This window comes from Pollachius pollachius (genome assembly GCF_949987615.1).
Source record: "Pollachius pollachius genome assembly, chromosome: 15".
NCBI lineage: Eukaryota > Metazoa > Chordata > Actinopteri > Gadiformes > Gadidae > Pollachius > Pollachius pollachius.
This window is the reverse complement of record NC_136948.1, coordinates 1,121,504-1,146,648: the sequence shown is the minus strand read 5'-3', so window position 1 is coordinate 1,146,648 and position 25,145 is coordinate 1,121,504. Positions and strand designations below refer to the sequence as shown.

The window sequence follows — 25,145 nt, the reverse complement described above, 5'->3', positions numbered from 1 at the left end:
CTGAGTCTCCAGAATCAATGTGGAATACATTTGAAGTCTTCTTGGCCCTTCGATTGAGGGATTCATCTATCCATATATCAATGTCTACCGCTCACTCTCTCTCTCTCTCTCTCTTTCTCTCTCTCTCTCTCCCTCTCTCTCTCTCTCCCCCTATCTCTCCCCCTCTCTCTCTCTCTCCCCCTATCTCTCTCTCTCTCTCTCCCCCTCTCTCTCTCTCTCTCCCCCTATCTCTCTCTCTCTCTCCCTCTGTCTCTCCCCCTCTCTCTCTCTCTCTCTCTCTCTCTCTTTCTCCCTCTTTCTCCATACTATTCAGGTTTAATGCTGATTGGATCCTGACTGTTTTCGGTCCTGGGGCGATGTACAGTCCCAGGAGGAAGTCACATGTGTTTTGTATCCAGGCGACTGTGTTGTTCCCCGGGCGTGGTGGGTGTGGTTCACTGGGTCCACAACCCGCCAATCACTCCATATAAGCACTGCGCTGGGTTTTATACCGTCTAAGTTTCACACAGTAGATGTGTAGAACCCGTGGGTCATGTGAGGTTGTGTACGCTTTGACACATGACCGTTGTACCGCTGTTTCTGAGTGGGAGGGAAACGGTGTCGTAGCTCAGAGGGGGTGTAACGATGTCCTCGTTTTATGGGCGGTGTTTCTGGTCGGTGAGGTCACGGTGGGCGTGGCCACAGACTGTTAACATCAGCAGGCTCTGCAGGTCAAACCTCAGGATGAATGGTATGGATAATTCCATACCAAACCCTCCCTTTATGAAGGGTTATGAAGGCCCCCAAGTGCTCTAACGCGGTCTGCAGCTCAGTTACCTGGGTGCTAGATGGACTGCATGTGTATAGACCAGGGGTCTGCAACCTTCACTATCCAGAGACAATTTTTGGTCTTACTCCTGCATAAATACAATTAATCTGTAGCCATTTGACCCCTAAAATGAAGATAACACGCGTATAACGTTTGATATATAGTACTATTTACAAAATAACTAATAGCCTTTAGTCATTGCAAGTATGACATTTGTAGTACTTTGTAGCATAAGAACACATTTTTTTGTTGTTTTAGTGTCACAGCATCGCCGTGGCTACAGGGAGCCAGAGCGCCGCCGACCCCTGGACCGTACCCATCCTCCTTCTTTAACCTCTCCCGGCCCGTCACCCTCTATTTAGCCTTTTTTACATTTCTGTCTATCCAGTTCCCCCCCGTGTCACTTCAACCCAATCTACCGGTTATCTCAATGTCCCATAGGCTCAGTGTGCCATGCTGAGGGATACGTAGCAGTTTGCTCGTGGCTAACGATCACCAGACATTCGTATACAGTTGGACCTTTATTGGACCTATTCAAACCTTTCAAATGATTGCGTCATAAAAAATGCACCATTAACAATCTATTAGGCTTGCAAGTCAGCAGTCCCCCGCGACCTCATCTGCATACCGGACGACCGTAAATGGGTCTCGTCCCACAGGTTGGGCAAGGCGTGAACAATCACATGATCCACAGGTGTGGCGCTTATGGAAAGTACGAACAGATGAACGTCGTGTGTTTGAATTCATCAGCTCACCCCAGAGCGTTGCTTATTGCCAATAATAATAATGATAATAAAACTGGAATCTTGCACGGGCTGGAACGGCTGTACCGGCCTGTTGGGAGAGGAGAGGAGGAGTAACCATAGCAACACACAAAGGGATGGTTTATCTGAAATATTTATTAACGGAGATTAAAAAGACACGGCTGGTGGGGTGTGCAGCATCGTACTAACGTTACAGACAGCGGAGCCCGGAGCTCGTCTACACACAGAGGGGGACTTCAACACAGTAACAGTCGGTTGGAGTTTAATACTAGATGCGCATTCTTGCAGAATGTCTTGTCCGCAGCCCAACGTTTCAGAGGTTCTAGACGACAACCATGCTAACAGGGCGTAACGCTACCAATACTGGAAACAGCTTATCACCGTGGCGAGGAAACAAGACAGCAGGGTTATTGAACAGGACGTCGTACGTCCAAAAAAAAAAAGCGTTCGTAACAGAAAGGATTCAGCTGCTGTCGCCTCGATGCACCTCCACTGGTCCCGCTGGTGGGGTCCTACTTCAGTCAGTATATACACCCGTCTGCACACCAGGATGAACCTGCTCGGTTTCCGACTCACACCTTGTAAAACTCAACACCTGCCACCGTCACCTCATAAAATAACATTCTTTTTTTTTACATTTTTCTTTTGAGGTCCAAAATACTTCTGTACAACTGTAGCACAGTAATTAACATTTTGTCGTTTATTTTATGGTTCTCTTACTCAATTCCCCTTTTTGTTACGAATCACTTCGTCAGCTGAATTTCAAAGTAGATAACCAATAACACAACTCTTAACTCCCCCGAACAAACATACTGTATGTCCCCCAACGATTCCCATTTCAGCTATACATCTCTTATACAATTGCCTCTACAGTGGTACACATCTGCGTTTCTAACCCGATCGTCGTAACATCCTTTATGCCACGTATAAATAAGTAAACATGACATGTTAAGGTCATGGTCGCATAACTGAAGCCGTTGTCTAACCTTCAGCATCACTCAGGGATGCAAATCTATCCAGCTCTCCGTCTGACATAACGTACAGCAACTGAAATATGGGCAACGTTATATCACAAGGAGAAACCCCCCCCCTTCCTCATCCTCCCCTCCTCCCCTGCTATCCGCTCACAACCGTGGAAGGAGGGTCGCACGTAGGCTGGGTCTGGGGGGTCCGGTGGGGGCGATGGGGTTCAGAACCCCCCAGCCCAGCGGAATGGAGGTTTGGGTGGGCGGGGGGGCAGCTGCCTGATGCTGGAGCGTAGAGAGGTGGAGTTCGGATGGAGGAGGCGGGGGCTGATAATACTGATTCAGCCGGTGACAATGTGGTGGTGGGGGTGGCGATTGGGGGATTGGAGGACTGGGGATCCGATGTGGTGCTGGGTTGGAGGGTGGAGGACTGGGGAGGGGGTCAGCAGAGGATCATGGTTGGGTGACGGCGCTGGGCTCCTTCTCGTAGATGTAGCTTCCTACTCCACCTGTGTTCACCCCTGGAGAAGCAAGAGTTTTGGGAGAGGGGGGGGGGGATCACGGAGGGTAGGGGAGGAGGGGTCAAAGGTCAGGGTAAAAGCAAGGTTGTGGTATTCGTGAGCGAGTGCGCGACTGCGTGTGACGCCACACACACACACACACCGCCGCAGGAAGCGTCCAAAAGCCGACTGTTATTAAAACGTTTCGCAACCTGGACCGAGCGATGTGGACATCTCCTCCTGCAGTGCCTGTTCAAATTATGCAACACTCGCAGTGTGTGTGTGTGTGTGTGTGTTTGTGTGTGCGGCCTCTGGGAGGTTAAACCCTGGCGGTTTGCAGAGAGCAGCTGGTGTTCGGTGGACAGACGGCGCCCTCTAGTGGTTACCTTTGGGCCCAAAGAGGGTGGCATAGCAGGGCTTGTGGCAGTATGGCTGGCCGTCGTGCTGAAACCACACAAGACAACACAGGCGCTCATTAATTAAATCACCTTGTGATTCGGCAGCGCATTCGCTTTCTTCCGTTTCTCCCGCTCCTTAGACAACCTCATCGTTCAGTCATTCAACAGGCACTTTGATCCAAAGGGACCAACAGAGATTAGAGATACCAGGAAATCAGGAGCAGGTTGGGTTGTTCTGCATCTAGTTTACAAAGACACCGTCAGTGAGTTCTAGCTCTATGTGGGCATAGAGTTCTAGCCTTTCTGCCTATTGCTTCCTTTTCTTCTTTCCCTCCCTCCCTCCTTCCTTCCCTTCTCCTTCTCTTCCCTCCCTCCCTCCTCCTCCCTCCCTCCCCTCCCTCCTTCCTTGCCTCCCTCCCTCCCTCCTCCTTCCTTCTTCCCTTCCTCCTCCTCCCTCCCTCCCTCCTCCCCTTACCTCTGCATGGCTTCCAGCAGTCAGAGTCTTGCTGCATCTCTCGCAGCGAAGGCAGGGGCGATGCCAGTCCTTGCCCAGTGATGTCACTTTCTCCGCTGTGGAAAAGAACAACACACACACACACACACACACACACACACACAGCCACACCCAACGCCCACGCACAATCACACCCCTCAGCCAACATGGCAACCTGGTTTACGAGCTGTGATGATGTCTTTGACACGTCAGCGCTTCCTGTCAGCCGACGGAAAGCACTCGAGGAACCAATAGGGACCACTCACCAAAGTAAACCTTCTTGTTGCATCGGGGGCACAGGTTGGCCTCGCCAGAGAAGGTGGTGATGCTGGAGGCTGTGGACACACCGACGGTTTACTGGGTTACTGGAACAGTCGTGTACAACGCTCACAAAGGCCATCCTATCAGACGCAATCATTTATTGCAATAATAATTGTTCTTGGAAGGAAGGGTTCTCTCTTCTGTGTGCCGTCTCAAGGTGTCTACCCTTTGGGTCTTGGGTTTTATTGTGTTTTATTAGCCCTGAACAGTGCTTAGGCTTGTGTTTTATTAGCCCTGTACAGGGCTTAGCGTACAGAGGCGCTGTTGTCGCTCTGTGACGCCTTCTGAGACTGTAATTGTGATTAAGTGTGCCGATAGAAATTAAATAAAGTTGAATGAACTTTGCTATACAATAAACTACTATTAAGGACCAATTCCAAAATCAGACAGGGTTACCAGTGTATTCCAGACACCTCTTAAAAAAGTGTTTTCGTGCACGTTTGCAGTTCCCGCTGAACGTGCACGCCCGTTCTGTGTCAGAGCAACACTGTGTTCTGGCCTCACAGCCGTGGAAAGTCCCGGTGTCTCCCAGTTCCTGAGCGAACCCAGAGTCCCCCTTATCACTTACCACTGATTCACCCCCAGAACCAGAACCTTTCCTACAGCACACTCTGGGATATTATGGGATGGTGGTTCCTAACACTGACACACAGGGCAGCGCCAGCGGGTTAATCAGTCGGTCCGAGGGGCCGGGCCAGGGCGGGACCCTACCTTTGGCTGGAGCTTTGGGTGCCCACACCCTCTTCTCCTCTCCCTTGGGTGCAGAGTCCACGGCGGCGGGGGCGTTGTTGTTCACCGGGGCGTCGTACACGTAGGAACCGGCACCGCCGATGTTGACGCCTGGATGACCAATGACATCATGAGTTCGTAAAAAGGTTGTGGATGAAGGTCGTTAAGGAGCAGGTAGGGGTTAGACAGTACAGACAGGTCCTTAAGGAGCAGGTAGGGGTTAGACAGTACAGAGACAGGTCATTAAGGAGCAGGTAGGGGTTAGACAGTACAGACAGGTCCTTAAGGAGCAGGTAGGGGTTAGACAGTACAGAGACAGGTCATTAAGGAGCAGGTAGGGGTTAAACAGTACAGAGACAGGTCATTAAGGAGCAGGTAGGGGTTAGACAGTAAAGACAGGTCATTAAGGAGCAGGTAGGGGTTAGACAGTACAGACAGGTCATTAAGGAGCAGGTAGGGGTTAGACAGTACAGAGACAGGTCATTAAGGAGCAGGTAGGGGTTAGACAGTACAGAGACAGGTCATTAAGGAGCAGGTAGGGGTTAGACAGTACAGGGACAGGTCATTAAGGAGCAGGTAGGGGTTAGACAGTACAGACAGGTCATTAAGGAGCAGGTAGGGGTTAGACAGTACAGAGACAGGTCATTAAGGAGCAGATAGGGGTTAGACAGTACAGAGACAGGTCATTAAGGAGCAGGTAGGGGTTAGACAGTACAGACAGGTCATTTAGGAGCAGGTAGGGGTTAGACAGTACAGAGACAGATCATTAAGGAGCAGGTAGGGGTTAGACAGTACAGAGACAGGTCGTTAAGGAGCAGGTAGGGGTTAGACAGTACAGAGACAGGTCATTAAGGAGCAGGTATAGAACCACTGGCCTCTTTGGCACTACACTACAACACTATCAATACGAAATGTTGCATCTCAAAATTCCAAGTTTGAGACATTTCTAACTTTGAAACAATTAACTAGAATAAATTAGGGTGAAAATTGGAGCACACTAAAGCAAACACTTGTGAAAATGTGCTGCACTAGCGTCACCATTGTCAGATAACCAGTTGTTTAAGAGTGTGTGATGTCATAGTGAGGTGGAGTGCATTCTGTGTGACAGCCACTGCAACGCACCTTTTGGTCCAAAGAGGGCAGCATAGCACGGTTTGTGGCAGTATGGCCTTCCATCATGCTGCAGGAGGAAGAGAGAGAGAGGGACAGAGACAGAGAGAGCGACAGAGCGAGATAGAGAGAGAGAGACAGAGACAGAGAGAGTGAGAGAGCGAGAGAGAGAGAGAGAGAAAACATATCAGTATCAAAGATCAGACGACTGATTTCCATCCGTTTCATCTGACATCTGCCTGCAGGCACATATTTCACATGAGGTCATCGTTCTATATTTAATCAGGAAAGAAAAAGGAAAAATAAAAACATCAGACAGGAAGGGGGTAATGGGAGGAAGAGGAAGTGTCTGGGCTGCTTGGCAGCGTGAGGACATTTCCATCAGGGTCTCAGCCCTCCTTACCGCAGCCGCTCCAACGTGGTGGAAGGGAGGTGTAGAGAGATAGAGCCAGAGGGAGTGTTACTGTGTGTGGGTGCACGTGTGTGTTTATTAGTGTGCATTTCTCCACACGCACGCCTGCCCAGGCTCCCAGTACAATGCTAGTGGGAGGGGCTGGAGGGGGGGGCGGGGATCAATGGAGAGCAGCGCCAACTCGCTGCTGTTGCATGCTGGGAATGCTGAGAGGTCGTGTGAGAGAATGTATCGAGCGGTCAGCTGGACAGGAAGTGCCCGTATTTCAGCACCGAGGCCCAGAGAGGACCTCACAGCTGAAAGAACTTGATGCCCAAAGAGGAGTAGGATGAAGCCAAGGGCAGCGACACCCTGGGCAGAACGCCAAACCTCAGAAAGAACTATCCCACAATCCTTTGCTCCTGCAGCATGTGCGAAGGATTGTCGACAGAGCTTCCAAAGTAAGAAGAACTATCCCACAATCCTTTGCCCCCTGCCACAACGGGGAGCGCGTGCGTGTCTTTACCCAGAAGGCAGCTGGGCAGTGAGTCGCCTGTTCTGCAGCCTCTCCCCATCAATAATGCAACCAGCAGAACTCCGTGTCCACCTTCCAACCCACCTCCGTCCCAGACACTCGCAGGGCTGGTGGACGCAGGAGGATCCTACAGAGCCGCCCATTGTCTGGGCCCCAGACCGCGGCCTCCCCCGGGCTCCTGGTTAAGGGCCCGGGGTCTGGATGGAAGATGGATTAAACACGTCCCGGGAACAGCCCACTCACTTCCCAACCAGGCTCCTTCTGCCACTTCCTGATACCCGAGTCGTCTCCACACCGCCCCACCCACCTCGCTCTTCACGCTCTCTTCAGAACGTCTCCCTCTTCCCCAAACTCCTGCTCCCAAACGTGACCGCTCTGGATTTGTAGTTATCGCTGTCTGTCGGTGGTCATGATTGAGGTTTGAGCACAGTTCCGCGGGATACGTTTGGGTAAAAGAGGAGGTTAAATATTGCCTCACATTCCTGGCCAAAACGGTCATTCAGGGTTAGACCCAAATATGAGTTCTGAGTTTAACTTGAAAACCATCAAAGCTTTGGTCTCTACTCTACTCATAATCCTCTTATGAATGTGATCCCACTGCGCTCAGCTCCATGGGGCCGACCCTGCGGGGCCCGTAGCAATGGTCTCGGTCTCTCTCTCTCTCTCTCTCTCTCTCTCTCTCTCTCTCTCTCTCTCTCTCTCTCTCTCTCTCTCTCTCTCTCTCTCTCTCTCTCTCTCTCTCTCTCTCTCTCTCTCTCTCTCTCTCTCTCTCTCTCTCTCTCTCTCTCTCTCTCTCTCTCTCATAAACTGGATTGGCCAGAGTGAAACTCAATTGTCTTCTCCAACGCGTCTTGCGTATGTGACCTTTCGTTTAGTTCCTCATGAACATATCACGGTTCCTCTTCCAGTTTCGACTCACCCAGTGAGTCTCAGATCAACTCTTCCTAGGCTTTGGTCCCCCGACTACTTACTTGGTTTAGAATCTTCAAGTTTCAATAATAAATGGGCTGAGATGTAGTCCACGATTCTTCTGCACGTGGACTCATCGACCTCCAACCCCCTCCTCCCCCTCTCCCCGTTCCCACAATCCATTATCAAATTCCTTCTGAAATAACTCCCTCTGTCTGTTTCCATGGCGATATGGGGGGGGGGGGTGGGGGCACCGTTTCGGGTTCAGGGATGTGATTTGACCAATTAAAGCCATGATGCTCGGGCCGTGATGAGGCTGCGTTGTCGTGACGATGGGCTTGGAGCTCGCCCATGGAGAGATAGATTTAGGAAGGAATATATTTACAGTACATACATAAATATATGAGTGAGTGAGTGAGAGAGTGAGAGAGTGAGACAGAGAGAGAGGGAGAGAAGGAGTCAGAGAGAGACACAGAGTCAGGGAGAGAGAGAGAGAGAGGGAGAGAGAGAGAGAGAGAGAGAGAGACTACACCAGCCACAGAGAGGGAGGTGACCGGTGGCTGTGTTACTGTAATCACATCAGAGATTAAACTGCGGCCGGGAGCATCCTCTCAGGCCCGGGGGGAGGGGGTGGGGGGGAGGGCTTTATAGAACAGCCGCCGACATCACTTCCTCCTCGTGTGGAGAGAGAGAGGGGGGGGACACGTCCAGAAGCTTGTGGTGTTGTTCCAGAACTCTACGTCCGGGTCACACAGAGTGCCACAGGGGAAGAGGATGATAAGTGAGTCCAGAGAGGTGGCCGCAGATGCCAGATAGCGAGCAGCCCTCCCTCCCATCACAGAGAGAGACCATAGGGAGGCACTGCCAGATAGTGAGCTCCCTCTCTCCCACAGACAGTAGTATACGTGATGTTCTGCAGCCTGATGATGTAACTCCTGTAGAGATAAAGGGCTCCCCGGAGACCGCCCACATCAAAGGGACGCGAACACAGATGCAACAAATCTGCGCCGCAGTATCAGTAAACACTCTGGACGGACAGGAAGGAGACAAACGTACGAGTGGTCTAGGGACTAAAGCGTATAAGTACGCACGGAGACGACATCAACCACTCGGAGACCGCGATAAAGATTCCGCAGAAGATAAACAACGCCGTTTGAGAGTTGACCCAAGTCTGAACCAAAGCAACACATTGTGTTTGAATCATGTCTCACTCGGGTTTGAGACCTCTTTGTCTGCCGGTCTAAATCAGAACAGCTCATCATGTCTGGATTGGTTAAAATCTCCTCTTGGAATATTTAAAAAAATGCAAATAATGTTCAAATTATGTTTTAAAATCTTGTCTGAGCTGAAATCGAAGTCCAGAACAGCAAATAATGCTTACATTATGTTTTAAATCTCCCCCTGGCTTAAATCTTTATCCAAAACAGCAAATAACGCTTACATTATGTTTTAAATCTCCTCTCGGCTTAAATCCAAATCCAAAACAGCAAATATTGCTTAAATGATGTCTCGGTCGCATCGACCCAAGTCCGAACAACAGATCACCGTCGTTTCATCTGATGCACCGACGGGCTCTGTGGGCGGGACATCAAAGGGCCCTCCCTCAGACACAGTGAGGGGGTTCGACCGTGGGGAGAAGACAGCCTCAGCGATCACCTAACACACGCTGTGGTGGAGCAGCCAGGGGGGGGACAGCGACAGGGACCTCAGGCCTCGGGGTGGGGGGCACACAGAACTCAGGCTGCGACGGCGCAGAGGCCAGATAATGTCCATGAGTACGAGAGAACGTTGAGAGGGGGAACATACAGCATGTGTGATTGGCTCCGCTTAAAACGACATCAATTCATTCATGTTTTGGATTGCGTGCTTTGTCCCGTTCATTTAACTGAACGACTTTTTTGTGTGCTTTGGTTTGTAAAAGACAAAAAAAAGAAAGGAAACGATTCAATAAAACTGCCAGAAAGGAGTCAAAAGAATTGCAGGGAAACAAAGAAAGAACCACTTAGATAAAGAGTGCCTCCTTCTCCATCTCATTCAGACCGGTGTACACACCGTTCTGTGTTCACACACACACACACGGTCACCAAGTCACAGAAACATGAGGTCACTAAAACATGAGGTCATCAGATACATGAGCTCATCAGATACATGAGGTCACTGATGCACGAGATCAGAGGTTAACACAAGTTAAAGCATTCCATCCTTCCCTCTATTCTAAGGTCTCCTCATTATGTTCGGGGCCGGTACCGCGACGTGATTGGACGGCAGCGTACTGACCTCTGCGTGACCTCCGGTGGTCAGGAGCTTGTTGCAGCGGTCGCACTTGAGGCACAGCTTGTGCCAGTCCTTCCCCAGGGAGGAGACCTTCTCGGCTGCATGGGGGACAATGGGATGGGGGGGGGGGGGGGGGGGGGGGAAGAATCGAGGGCAGAAGATGGGAGAGAATCATGAGTCATGAGTGAACACCTCCACATAAAGAAGTGTTTATATATACATTACGCCCGGAATAACAATGGCTTCTCTCTTAGGGTGTCCCCCGTCCTGCACACACACACACACACACACACACACACACACACACACACACACACACACACACACTGCGGTTTACAACAGGGCGTTCAGCGTGGTACAGCGAGGTGAAGGAGTCGGGTGGTGTCGTTCTTCGTTGCTTCACCCTACACTATAGACACCGGCCCGTCCTCTCTCTGTCCCCGGCCAGCGGCTGCACCCCTAACCCAGTCCCTCGCCCGGCCGAACGCGGGTACACGGTCGCCCGGTGATGATGTCATCAAGGGTCGACGGGACAGTGGCGTGAGGCCCAAGTGCAGCGGGGGGGGGGGGGGGGGGGGGGCGGCACAGTTGAGATCTCTGTATAAGGCCCCCCCCCCCCCCCCCCCCCACCTTTGCTCCACTTTTCAATTCACACACCCCCCATCCAACACATACCAATCACGCCCCCCCCTACACACACACACCCATCTGTTTGATTCACCACCCCCATCTCTTCTGTTATTAATCCCTGCTCGGTCTGAACACAATGGAGCCAGCGGAGTCTTACTGGACCCCTACCAGTTCCAGGGGAAGCACCAGCTCTTATCGAGCCCTCGCACAATTAGCCCCGACGCAGGACCTGTTTCCTCCACACACAGACCCCTCCTCACCCCCCCAAAACCACCTCCCCCCAGACACATAGCGCTCTGTAAACACAAACCACATTGTTTCAGCCCGTCCGGCCTCAGCCTACAGGGGGGTCTGTTTGCCTTAGATTAGCCAATTTCACCGAGACAAAAGACAGTGTGTTAGCGTGTGAGTGTGTGTGTGTGTGTGTGTGTGTGTGTGTGTGTGTGTGTGTGTGTGTGTGTGTGTGTGTGTGTGTGTGTGACGTTGAATAACTTCGCCATAAATCGAGGAACAACAAAGATTCGTTGGAGGCTCATGAAGTGATGAGAGCAGATTGTGTGAATGAGGTCTTATGCAAACATGCTCTCTGTGTGTGTGTGTGCGTATATTGTTTAAAACAGAGAGCTTGTTAACTCTTTCAACTCTGTGTTGCTTATTTGGTGATCACACACATAAACCCGCACACACACACAGATAAGAGAGGAGAATTTTATTATGGGATGTCGGCGTTTGGGGGCATGGGGGATAGGCGATTAGGCCAGATGTTCACCACGTCCCACAACACACACACACACACACACACACACACACACACACACACACACACACACACACACACACACCTTTGATCCTTCCAAATAACTAACCCTGCGAGGCCAACCTCAGCCTTTCAACTCGGCCGTGTGCAACATGCCGTGCAGCTGAAGTGTGCATTCGACGCTGTGAACAAGCTTCTATGAACCGCTCAGCACAGACCTACAGAGCGGGTCGATGGCTGTGCAAAGCTCAGGCTGCTTCCCCCTGCGATGGCTCACAGTAAAGGAATGGTGACGAGACCTCAACGACAGGAAAACAAGTGTAACCAGGAATGAAAGTAATGAAGAACGTTCAGGTCCGCATTCTTTACACCTATTATTCTTTTCAGTGAAACTGTCAGTGGCCCAAACGTTGGCATCGGAAGCACAAGATTGAATCTGCTCTGAACAGCCGACTCTGTTTGGGTGTTCATCAGTGCAAGGTTTTTGACCATTTACTATTTGGTCATTCAGCGGATGCTTCTTACCAAAAGGGACCAGGCAGTGAGTATTTCTTTGGCAGCATCTCTAAAAGGCTGGACTTGTATCTGTGTTTGGTGCTGGGATGCCCAGAGCTCAGGTAGAAACATGAGGTCTGGAGGTCAAACCGCCTACCCTCTAGCGTACCCGGCCCTATATCCCGTCTCTGCACGGCCCCCACTGAACCACGACCGGCCAGACAAATAAACCCCGTTTGAAAAATCACCTGGGGCACTGACCCCTTTCCTGTTGATGAACACAACAAATGACACGGCAGAACGCTGTGCCCAGGGGGAGAGGACAGACCAAAGAGGGCAGACCCCAGCGGTCAGAGGCTAAAAACAATAACGACACCGCTGGCAGAATAAGCTGCTTAGCCACAGGGTGGAAGCTCCTAAGCTCTTCACCAAATGTCCTGGGCCAAATGCTTCAGCATCTTTGAGATAACATGCTGTTGGATACTCAGGGGTTGACTGTAAAACAGATCAGGATAAGAAGGCGTTATGGTTCAGGTGAACTCCCTTCTGATGATATTAAAAACAACCGTGTAACAGCCACGCTTTTCAAAGTAAAAGTACACCAATCGAAAAAACCTTCACTTTTACAAATCCTGGTGTAAACACTTGGCATGTAAAAGGTGTCACTGTACTGCAGTCTCACCAACACAAACCTGAGCCACTAGCAACCAGCCTGCTGTCCTTTAATCTTTTATACCAGATTTAGTTCCCACAACTGCTACCCTGCGAGACGATAGATGTCTGTCCGTAAATAAATAAAAAACACCCGACACTGCTCGCATTCCAACTTTCATTCCAAATCCAACTTCAGATCTCTCTTGAACATCTTCCCAAACGTGTCACGGCTGTCTCGTGGACTTGGGTTTCCTTCCTGGGGGGAGATTGAAATCACACGATGTACAGACCGTGTTTACGGTGAGGCCGTCACCAGATGTCGATCAAAGCCCTTGGCGGGGGCTTTGATCGAATCTCGCGGAGGTCACCAAAGACCTCAGCGACATTACCCATCTCTCTCTCTCTCTCTCTCTCTCTCTCTCTCTCGTTGAAAGAATTAGCAATTATGTGAGATGCAGACAAATTGCTTAATAAAATGACAGGGCCTTGCTGTTCGAGGGCAGACCTTGTGAAAGCAGCAACAGGGGAACACTGTCATTAACGCGTTGAGGCGAACGGTTTGCTTCTCCGACCTGGGTCTTAAGGTCATGATTTTGCAGATTATCGATGGTAACTCTGCAGCTGAAACCAGAGAACGGCAAACCGACAATCTTCAGGGGAATCCAAGGAAAGGGAAGCAGGAAGTACGGTGTAAAGTGGCCGAGCCGTAACGACCACGATGAAACATCGGTCACCGCATCCACTGCGCTGAGCTCCCAGCATGCACCACTGCTCTGCTGGGGGAAAGACTTCGGTGGCGTGCTCCGATGGACCAAATGGGAGGTGCCCTTTATCCCTTATCTCTCGATCATTTGAACAGGGTGAGCGGGGGGGGTGAAGGGAGAGAGAGTGTACCAGCAGGACCTCATCATCCCTAATGTGTTGTTCACACCTATCGACCGCTGGGTGGGTTAATGCCGCGGGACATCAGCCGATGGTGTGAGCTCTAAGGGAAGCGAGAGAGAGATGTGACACACTTTACCCACTGCAACAGCCGGCCAATCGAAACGCTCCACAGCAGCTAAACAGAGCTCTCGTTGGATTATGCAATCGCTTCGCGTGCATCGCCATTTACAGTCTCCGTAACCCACGGTTACGTAAGACATAGTTGGTTTTGGTCCGAGTACGGAGATACCGTTTTGTGTGTGTGGGGGGGGGGGGGTCGTGCCCCCATGTCACGGTGATGAAGTAACCCGGTCGTTAGACTAACATCCACACCTACATGACGGCTGGGTGGGCTTCATTTGTCCCCCACCCACTTTAATTTGGACCCATCTGCTTTGTTTGTCATGGCGTAAACACACACACACACACACACACACACACACACACACACACACACACACACACACACACACACACACACACACACACACACACACACACACACACCATGAAAAAGCCATCTGTATGGACTGAGGCATGGGCTACTGTGGGCGTTGGGGTCACAGTGGCGTGATAACTGATGATCTTTGATCCTGTTCAAACCCCCGCAACCCGACCCCTCCCTCTCCATGGGTGGGGGGGGGGGCTCTGTAAACGTGATGTTGGCTGCAAAGAGCGTCGGACTGAAGACCTTACCACCCCCACCCAAAACAACAACAACAACACCTACACACTAATTCAACAATGGGGGCCTGAGAGGGAAGGGCAGAGGAAGTGAGCGTTTCCTTGTTTGCTTCCCCTCTGCGTCTGGTCTACTGGGGGACGGAAACGACCACGAGGACAGGCTGCCACGGGCCGCCGAGTGCACCAGACCGGACCCCCGGGCACTCAGCAAGACCCCCCAGCACTGAGCAGGACGGCAGCAGGCTGCTGTGCTAGTTAGTCAACGGGATAACGCTGGAGAAGACTTTACAAATCGTTCATACTTTCAGGTCGTCTCTTGATGGACAGACGCGACGGACAGATGTTTTGGTGCATGCGTTTCCACTCTTAACTGAATAGAAGAGTGTTGTATTGATGATATTGCCATATATTTATAATTTGCATTTGCAAAAATACACAATTCTACTAGTGGAGACGTGCTGGGGTTTCTGCGGCACAGACGAGGATGACATTAATCTCTCAGTGGCTTTGGTCCTCGTGACCCCCATCCCAACGCGGTCTGTGCAGCGCTACGACCGCTAAGGGGACTCGTACTCGCGGCCCCGCTGGCTCGCCAGCTGTTCCGCGGCGAGGAGGAGCGCTGCCCGAGTGCCTCTGAGCCACATGCGTCAGGATGTGTCGCTCTCTGCGGCTGATGCAACCCCACAGCAGAGAGAATAAACCCTGGCCCCGGGACTCTCATGTGGGTTTCCTCCCAGCCTCGTCCCTCCCTCTCTCCCACGAAATAAAGACACTGGCCTCGTGAAAGTGGCTGGCTGACGTACATGTGCTGTAGTTAACTCACATCCTGTCTGCCTCGCTCAGAGTCTCTCTCGCTCTCTCGAAAGACCATCAAATTGCGCAAAACAACATTGTCTCCCCCCCCACTCCCCCCCCCCCCCCCCCCCCCCCCCCCCCAGCAACGACTGGGGGTTTACTGGATACAACGGACGGCTTGTGGGGTGGGCCGGTCCTGGGACCGAGGGGCTGAATGTGGGGGTCCTCAGTGGGTATCAGGTCTGCCACCGTCCGCCCCTTACATAAGAGGCCAGGCTGCGGGCCAGGCTGGGCGAGGGGCCGGGGTCCCTTTCAGCACCAGGCCTAATGCCTGCTCCATTAGCAGGATCATATTTGTGCCTTGAGAGGCAGAGAGAGAAGAGCCCTGAATGGGGGCCGCTCTCCCGGTAGCTCCCAGGTTATGCAACGGCCCCAAGCAGGAGGCTCCGCACTCAGACAGGGCCTTATGTAACCACCGGGTCCATTCAGGCAGCGCACTGGGCAGCCGAGTGCAAAACGGGCTCCTTCAGCGCCGACGAAGGATAAGTGGAACATTAGGCTGCTTCTTTGGGTGGAGGATAATAATAAGCGGGAGGAAATGTAATTGCGTGGGAGATGTTGTGCGCCCCCCCCCCCCCCCCCCCCCCCCGGCACAATGGGAGAGAGGAGGAAGGTACAGTGCAGGGTCCCACAGCGAGTGTGTGCAGGAGTGTGTGCAGACAGAAAGCCCTTTGTCTGGATGAAGATGTTGCATCTCATTAGGATGCAAAACGCATGTTTAAGAGAAGGAGACGCCCATCCCAGAAGAGCCAAGCGGGCAGAGCCGGCCAACCCGGTGGTCACAGACTCTCACACCGTGGGAAGTGGAGTTAAGCCACCACCAAGTGATTGAAGAGAGAGCGAGAGCGAGAGCGAGAGCAAGAGCAAGAGCGAAAATTTCACCCCATTAGGTTCCCATTAGTTTATTGTTTGTTCACTTGTTGCCATTAGCCCACCCCCAGAGCCCCTGCCATCGTTACCGGACCACTCAGCCAAATGAGGGGATTGATGATCCAGCCGGCCGCGCAGCAGTGCATTCTGGGTCCTCACTCTTGTGTTTTTGGGTTTACACGCTGATTGGAAGCCCCCGGGGGGAGCTGAGCGTGTGACATGCCAGTCAATACTCTGAGTGTTCTCTGTACGTTACGCAACCCCCAGATGTGAGGTCACTGGGTGGTGCTCTGAGAGTTGCGCTAAACAATGTTTAGTTTCTTTGCTGCTTTTCAAAACGTGTTTTCACTCAACAACATCCCTGTGAGCCTCCTCAGAGGTCCCTCACGCTGACATGTGCTCAGGCTCTTACGTTCTTTAGTTTCCTGTTTGTTTCGTTTTTCCATCCGGCAAAATAAAAAAAGCTAGACTCGGGCGGGGCTCAAAATGATTCCTTGACATAGAAGGTTGTTTGGTACGCGAGTGACAATTTGATAAGACACTTTTACACTCCAGCTGCGATTCAACATCTGCCCAAGCAGCTGTAAAATTAAAACATACACCAATGGTTTCCCAATAAAGTGACTTACGGAAAACCTAAAAAGCATTTGCTGATAAACCAAAGGTTCCACTCTGGAGTGCGGCGCGCCGCTGCTATTTAAAAGACGAGGAGGAGAGTGTGAGGTTAAAGGAACCGCCCACCAGTCCTGATAGTGGGAGGGGCCAGGTGGGTTCAGTCGCACGGTGGGCCAATGACAGCGCTGTGTGGTACCCCACCAATCACAAACCATGTGTCTGCAATGTTTTGAAACTGTTCCCCAAATCCTAACCCCCACTTAGTGGATTTCTATATAGGTTGGGGATAGTATGCTAAATAAACACCACATTTGAACAACAAACATCTGACATCCTTCAGCATCTAAAGTCCATCTCGTTCCGCCTGACATCTGGTAAGCGGTATGTGCAAAGCATCAGGGTTAATATGACCTTTTAAGTAAGCATCGCTGGAAATCGTCAGGACTTAAAACGAGCGTGTGACATGGAATCTGTAAGTGTGTTAAAATGTAGCTATTAAGAAGATTAACCTTTAAGAACTCAGACACTCAATCGAGATGGCTGACGCCCAAAATAGCATCATAATATTAAATATTGAGCCATTTCCGACACACTCCTCTCTCTCTCTCCCCCTCCCCTCACAGTGGAAGACGAAGAGGATTAACGAGATAGCGTGTGTGTTGAGACAGATCGAGAGATTGTTGTTCTTTTAAAGAGGAAAGAAATGGAAAATTTCTATTTCCGCCTCCTCAACTATTTGGGGAGATGAGAAGCAAGTTGTAGGTGGGAATACAATGGGGAGAGAGAGAGAGAGAGAGAGAGAGAGGAGGAAAGTCTTGAGTGAGAGTGTTTTTTATGACATAAGCAAGTGTCTGCAACATGAATGATGTCGTTATTCTTCGGCTTGTTTGCAAGCATGAAACACGATTAAAAAATACGAACATAAAAAAACAAAATAACAAAAACAACACTGTTCATCAAAATGACGAACAAGGAGGATGTGTTTTACTGCAGGCCGAACATCAGACACAGAGGGACGATCTATTCATGCATTCGCAGCATCTCAACCGACTTCCAGCTAGAGAAGAGTCCTCTTCATCTCTGCTGAGGAAGAGGCTGTGAGTCTAGTTGGCGCGGTGTCTTCCAGTAGCAGTTTTAAATACTCCTTTATGGGATGACATCATCATAATAGTCTAAGCCCTCTCTTCCTCTCCCCCCCTCCCTCCCTCCCCCCCCTCCCACGCAGGGAGGAACCCGGCCCGTAATTACTTCACGGTCACTGACTCCCATCACACGCAGCCCTAGCCCCGACGTCTGAGACACACACACACACACACACACACACACACACACACACACACACACACACACACACACACACACACACACACACACACACACACACACACACACACACACAGACACACAGACAGACAGACAGACAGACCCACACACACACACACACACAAACCAAGGTTAAAAATATCATGCCTGGACAGCACCTTCACTGTGCAGCGCAGAACACATTGTTGTGAATCCCGTTGACTCGCAGGATAACTCATAATGAAGACCTCAATGAAAGGCAGGAGAAAGCTTCTTTTCTTCAAAATAACACAGGCTGGTATTTCAGGAACTAGATCTGACTGGCTGGCTGGCTTGCTGGCTCACAGGACGAGCCACAGCTGTGATCTTTGCTGCCATTACATAACAGACCATCACCATCACCACCACCACCATCACCATCATCATCATCAACATCATCATCATCATCAACATCACCATCCCTGTATTTATCTCCTTCAGATTGTTTATTTGGAGACCAGCATTAAACAAACATATATGTGTTGCTTTAGGTTTCAGCATATGATGTATGGCTTAACGTTCCCTGCCATAAGGTAGCCCGCTCGTGCTCTTGGTTTGAGTCCTCTTTTGTAAATAAGTAGATTGTTTACTCCTCGACTGGTCAGCGCGCACCGCCTGTGTTTACGTGTTGGATGTTTGTTGACAGGCAGGATCTACGCGCGGGGACTCACAGCATGACGGGACTTCGCCACCGCCCTACGCTGTGATCAACATATGGCCTTCCTGCCTCTTGGCAAGACTGTCCTCAATCTATAAAGGCAACTGCCAACTTGGATTTTAACCAATTACAACCATCATTTAATGTGCCACGATTCAGTCTGAGGGAGAAAAAAAATACATTTCGACTAGTCCTGTTGAAAAGTGGAATTGACAGTGAAGTTTCGTGCCTATTGCTATTGGTATATTTATTTAGTTATTGCACCTTTGTTCCCGCTGTTTTTGTTCTACAATTCCTGCACATCATATCGAATTATTGACTTTAAAACAAATACTTTGTCCGAAATACTGAAGATGAATACAGAAATTGAACCAAACCGGTGAGATGAATGAATGAATCCGCTACGATCACACTGAAATCCACCTGCTCATCAATCCACCGTTGTTCTCCCACACTACCGTTATCGTTACGAATTAGTCCAAACATCAGATGGCTTTGTTGACGTTTTTTACACATGGCTCTAAAGATACGGTTAAGATAAGGTTAAGGCTAAGGTCGATCGTTTCCAACCCAAACTCTGCACCACGTTACGCGTCGTGCGTTTCAAGATAATACCAAAAAAAAAGACAACCGTAAACACCACTCACCGAAATACACCGTCTTCTCACACTTGGGACACTTTGAAGACATGTTGCGAGGTTTCGGGTCGAAGGAAAGTGTTTTTCTGTTGTTGTCTGCCCACGTTGTGGTTCTCTCTCTTCTATTCCGTTCAGAAGCCGCTTTGGGACGGAGCGTCTCTTTCAGATCCCCGCTCCTCATCTGCATAAGTCCCGCCCTCGCCACGATGCCCCCCTGCTCCCTCTCCCATTGGCCAGGCCAGCAGCCAGTCCCCACCAGAACAGGCAGGAGGAGGAGAGCTGGGGGTAATGGGCAGACTGGTGGAGAGATGTCCACGGGGGCCACACTTTACACAGCAGCACAGCCACTCTCCTCTCTCTCCTCGGCGTAGCCACAATGCTCCCATTCAGAGTCACTGGGACTCGAAGGAATTTGTTACGGAGAGAAAGGCCGTTGATACGTGGCCGGTTGTAGAATCAGCTTTTCCTATTTTGGTCCACACAGACCAAGAGACTGATAAAAGACCGAGAAAAGACCTATTTTTGTCTATTTGTGACGTGCAAGACAATAACTGATTATCTAAAACGTTAAAAACTAAACAGAATGCGGTAGACTTATTAACCATGAGGCCACAGTGAAGAGTTGTTCTCCCTATCTTGGCTCTTTCCCTTCTCACCGAGGTCATTCGTTTCACACATGTGTGCTGTCTGTCTGTGTGGCTGTCTGTCTGGCTGTCTGCCTGTCCGGGCGGCGTGACACATCGCAGGTCCTCCTTCAACACGTCCGGACATTCCTCGCTCTCTTCCCACCGGTGTGAGAGTCCCTCGATTAGAAGCCATCTGCTGGACCCCTCCTCATCTCCTAGCTGACTGGTTCTTAAAGGGTCGTTCTCAGACTGATAAGGGCTGCCCTTTGGTAGGGATACAACCACACCAGCTTTAACCTAAGGTCGTTGATGCTGCTTTTAAAGTACAGAGTAATGGTATGACTGTATGCCTAGTACAAAACGGATCAAATATGCTGCTTAATTATAGTTCATGGTTATGCTTCTATCTCTAAAGGTAACGTGACAATGTAAACCCAGTCGGGTACTGTTTCTGTGGAGGAAGATACCACATCAGGGTTGGTGTGGGGACGTATGAAATACCAACACATCCACAGTTAAAAGCAGTGGTCTCCCTCGTTCTGCCCTCTGGAGTTGGATGACTCTGAGTGTGTGATGTGTGTGCGTTTGTGTGTGTGTTTGTGTGTGTGTGTGTGTGTGTGTGTGTGTGAGTGTGTGTATGTGTTTGTGTATGTGCATGTGTTTGTGTGTGTGTGTTTGCTGAAGAGAACGCCATTAGTGCCTGTTCCCCCAGCACTTTGCTGTGGTTGCAGGTTGTTTGTTAGTTGCCAGATCAGCAGGTACAGCGAGAACCAGAGCCATAGCAGAACCGAGTCATCATCGGCACGAACAACAGAGAGACACGGAGGGAGATACGGGAGAGATGCAGAGGCCGGGGGAGAGATGGAGAATGACCAGCTTTCTGTTTCACTGTAATCGTTGGCTCACTGGGCTCATTTCCCGACGCCCAGATTAAGAGGGGAAGGTGACATGGAGGTTGTGTTATTCCATTGTTGGGACTGCTGGCCTTAACCTAACGCACTTTGGCGTCGCTGTCCCAATAGGAAGCGGATGTGGGCATCAGCGATGCTTTCTCAGTAGATAGACGAAGACGGGCGGAGACAGCGCTGAGAGGGAGTCGCCGGAGAGCGGGAACGTTTGGGTCGGGAGGAGGGATGGAGGAAGGGGATGGATGCGTCTGACAGCCCTGTAGCTCTCAGCTAGCCCCTGAGGCCCCCAGCTCTCTGCTGTCCGCTGGCACCCCAGGCCCTCATGCTGGCGGGTCAGGACGTCAGGGGCCCCGGCGTCTGGACGTATCCAGGTCACCAGCTCTGACGATCTGCTGTCTGAGAAGCACGGCGCGTCTCAAACTGCCAGACAGCGTTACACACCCCCCCCCCCAACCACTCCCCCCCAGGGCGGGGGAGACGGACGGACGGACGCTGACGGAGACACGGTCACAGAGCTGGCTCAGAAGCTCCTTCCCCCCCTGAAGAGGTTTACGAAGGAAGGGCCTTCAAGCTGTTATTCATGTGGGCCGTTTTGAAGTGTGAAGTTCCTCCTAATCCAGCGCTTCACTTCCCAGTCATCAAAGACAGCGTTCCCTTGGAGACCAAACCATGGCATTACCATTTCTCACCATTTCAACCAGCAGTGAAATGGCTTCAAACCAGATCACAGACTCGCCCATTCAAGTGTGTGTGTGTGTGTGTGTGTGTGTGTGTGGTGGTGTGTCTGCGAGTATGTGTGTGTGTGTGTGTGTGTGTGTGTGTGTGGTGGTGTGTCTGCGAGTGTGTGTGTGTGTGTGTGTGTGTGTGTGTGTGTGTGGTGGTGTGTGTGTGTGTGGTGGTGTGTGTGGTGGTGTGTCTGCGAGTATGTGTGTGTGTGTGTGTGTGTGTGTGTGTGTGTGTGTGTGTGTGTGTGTGTGTGTGTGGTGGTGTGTGTGTGTGTGTGTTGTATAATCTTTCAAGATCAACATTTCCTTTTGAGCTTTAAAAGTCTCTATCCAAACAGCGGCCGTGTGCCTGGCTCACGCAGGGACTCGAACCTTCAACCCCTTTAGCAACATGAACACATTCCTCCACCTTTGGAGCCTTCCACAACTAGGACAGCAGTGGCCCAGGGACTGAAGCCCCCCCCCCCACATACCCCCCTCCCAATCGGACATAGTTCAAGCGGCCCCAGGCTAAACAGGTGTCAGAACTCTTTTGCCCCCCCGACAGCCGACAATCCGTTCTGGACTTCCCTTCCTCTTCCCCCGCCCCCCCCGTCCGGATGTGTGAACGTGTGACATGCCAGTATACATGCTAGAATGTATATCGGCCGAACCCAAGACTGCTAGACAGGCCGACACATGGAGAGAGAGAGAGAGAGAGAATGGACGGCATCCTAAGCGAGATGTTGAAACACAGCAGTAAAAAAATCTGATTGGCTATTCTAAAATTATTCAACTTGATCCTGAGTGTAGGTTACTTCCCAGACGTCTGGAATCGTGGTCTCATAACACCTATTTCTAAAAATGGAAATAAATCTGACCCTGATAATTACAGAGGCATTTGTGTGAACAGTAACCTGGCGAAGGTTTTCTGTAGCATTAATAATTCGAGACTCATAGACTTTCTTATGAAACATAATGTCCTGAGCAAAAGTCAAATTGGATTCATACCAAATCACCGCACATAAGATCATATTTATATACACCCTGCACACCCTAGTAGATAAATATATCAACCAAAACAAAACCAAAATATTTGCTTGTTTCATTGATTTCAAAAAAGCATTTGACTCAATTTGGCACATTGGATTACTTTACAAACTTCTTCAAAGCGGTGTAGGGGAAAAGCATATGACATAATAAAATCAATGTACACAAACAACATGTGCGGCATCAAGATTGGACACAAGCGAACAGTTTTTATTTCTCAGGAGCGGGGAGTGAGACAAGGCTGCTGTCTATCACCTACACTGTTCAACATTTACATAAATGAGCTGGCCTCCATTCTGGAACGGTCCACAGTGCCTGGCCTCACTCTCCACAACACCGAGATCAAATTCCTGCTTCACGCAGATGATTTAATCCTGTTAAGTCCCACAAAAGAAGGACTTCATCAGAGTCTAGACCTACTAGACCGTTACTGTCAGACCTGGGCCCTGGCTGTTAACATTAAGAAAACAAAATCCATGATATTCCAGAAAAGACCCAGATGTCTGGGAAACACATTGCACTTCACAATAGGAACACATAAAATAGAAAATTGTTTAGAATATAATTATTTAGGCCTGAAAATAAGTCCCACTGGAAGTTTCAATCCAGCAGTCAATGAACTGAGAGAGAAAGCACGCAGGGCTTTTTATGCAATCAAAAGACAAATTTACATTCAGATTCCAATTCTAATTTGGCTCAAACTACTTCAAGCAATTATTGAACCCATCCTGCTCTATGGAAGTGAAGTGTGGGGCCCACAAACAAACCAACTTTTTGACCAATGGAAAAACGTTCAATTGAAATTGCAAACACTAAATTTTGTAAAAGCATTCTGCAGGTACACAGGACAACCACTAACAACGCCTGCCGAGCTAAATTAGGTCAGTATCCACTTCTATTAAAAATCCAAAAACGATCATTAAATATTGGCTACATCTAAAACAAAGTGACCCCACTCCTTCCAGCACATAGCCCTGCAAAGCCAAGAGATGAACACGAGTCCCCTCACTCAGCTTGTCCTGAGGCTCTGTCCACAGACAGGTTCCCCCTCTGCTCTGCCTCAGGACCAGTCGGAGAACATATCAATTAGACTCAACCAAATTATAAAACATCAGAAACAAACCTACCTCACCCATTGGAACACTAAAACACACACACAGAGCAAAATGCAGTGTTATCTGGCCCTAAATAGACAGTACACTGTGGCCCCCTACCTGACCACAGTCACTGATGTTAGACACAGAGTGCTGTTAACAAAGTACAGACTGAGCGCTCACAGCCTGGCCATAGAAACAGGCCGCCATAGGAAGTCATGGCTGCCCCAAGAGGAGCGGCTGTGCCAGCAGTGTGAAGAAGCTGCTGTAGAGACCGAGCAGCACTTCCTCCTACACTGCCCCTAATTCAAAAATGTCCGCAAAATATACTTTAGCAAATTCGGCCAAAAACACCCACATTTTATAAACTCCTATGTAGACCAACTACAAATATTAATGGGAGAGAGAAAAGAGAGCTTCGTCCTCGCAGGACAGTTTATTTCAGCTTGCCACAACATGAGAGGATGACATTCTACACCAGGCCTCACTGTTTGATTGATTAATTATTATTAGTAACCTATAATGCGTTCTATGTAGCTTTTCATTTCATTAATTTAATGACTTTTTTTTTTTCTATATGTACATATGTATATCTGTATGTTATGTTATATTGTTACAGATAGATATACGTACATATTGTTCTGACGTTCTCTATTGTTATTATTTGTAATATTTGTAATACTGTAATGTTTTGGCAACACTGTTTGTTTTACCAGTAGTCATGCCAATAAAGCTTTTTTGAATTGAATTGAATTGAGAGAGAGAGAGAAAGAGAGAGAGAGAGACAGAGAGACAGAGAGAGAGAGAGAGAGAGAGAGAGAGACAGAGAGACAGAGAGACAGAGAGACAGAGAGAGAGAGAGAGAGAGAGAGAGACACTACCACAAGCACCAGGGGACGGTAGGAGAGAGGCCATGTGAAGGCCCCTGATAAGACTGATACGAGCACAAGTCAACTGTTGTTTGGCCCCCCACCTCCCAGGGACCTGAGATTAGAGCCGCTGGGGTCCTGGTATCAGAGGGGGGAGAGAGGGGGAAGAGAGGGGGAGAGAGGGGGAGAAAGGGGGGAGAGAGGGGGTAGGGGAGGGGGGAGGGAGGGGAGAGAGGGGAGAGAGGGGGAGGGAGGGGGGAGAGAGGGGAGAGAGGGGAGGGCCCATGTCCCTCAGTGTACTGTAGATAATGTAGGCCCCTGTTGAGGAGCCTCTTACAGCAGAGCTTTTATCAGCCTCTTACAGCAGAGCTTTAAGCTTTGTCTTTCTAACTTGTGTCGGTGCTTCTGACCCCTGGACCATTCGGACATTAAAACAATCCATCCTCATTAAGAGTTTGAGAGTAGTTCTCCAGGAATCTCAACGCCATCTATCTATCTATTTATATTGCTCTTTAACACGGCCTTCCTCACTTTCAAAACCACTTGGGTGACACAGACAATGGTGACCCGGTCTCT

General features: G+C 50.0%; 1 protein-coding gene across 1 annotated transcript; it reads right to left on the bottom strand.

Moving 5' to 3' along the window:
- Positions 1-1,727: 1,727 nt before the first annotated feature.
- Positions 1,728-19,450, bottom strand: crip2 (cysteine-rich protein 2). The gene is made up of 8 exons (XM_079752614.1): positions 19,328-19,450; positions 10,201-10,295; positions 6,101-6,158; positions 4,961-5,089; positions 4,195-4,263; positions 3,911-4,005; positions 3,424-3,481; positions 1,728-3,058 (listed from the first exon to the last, which is right to left on the bottom strand). The coding sequence occupies exons 1-8, from the start codon at positions 19,368-19,370 to the stop codon at positions 2,991-2,993; spliced, it is 615 nt and encodes a 204-aa protein (XP_079608740.1). The 5' UTR covers positions 19,371-19,450; the 3' UTR covers positions 1,728-2,990.
- Positions 19,451-25,145: the final 5,695 nt, after the last annotated feature.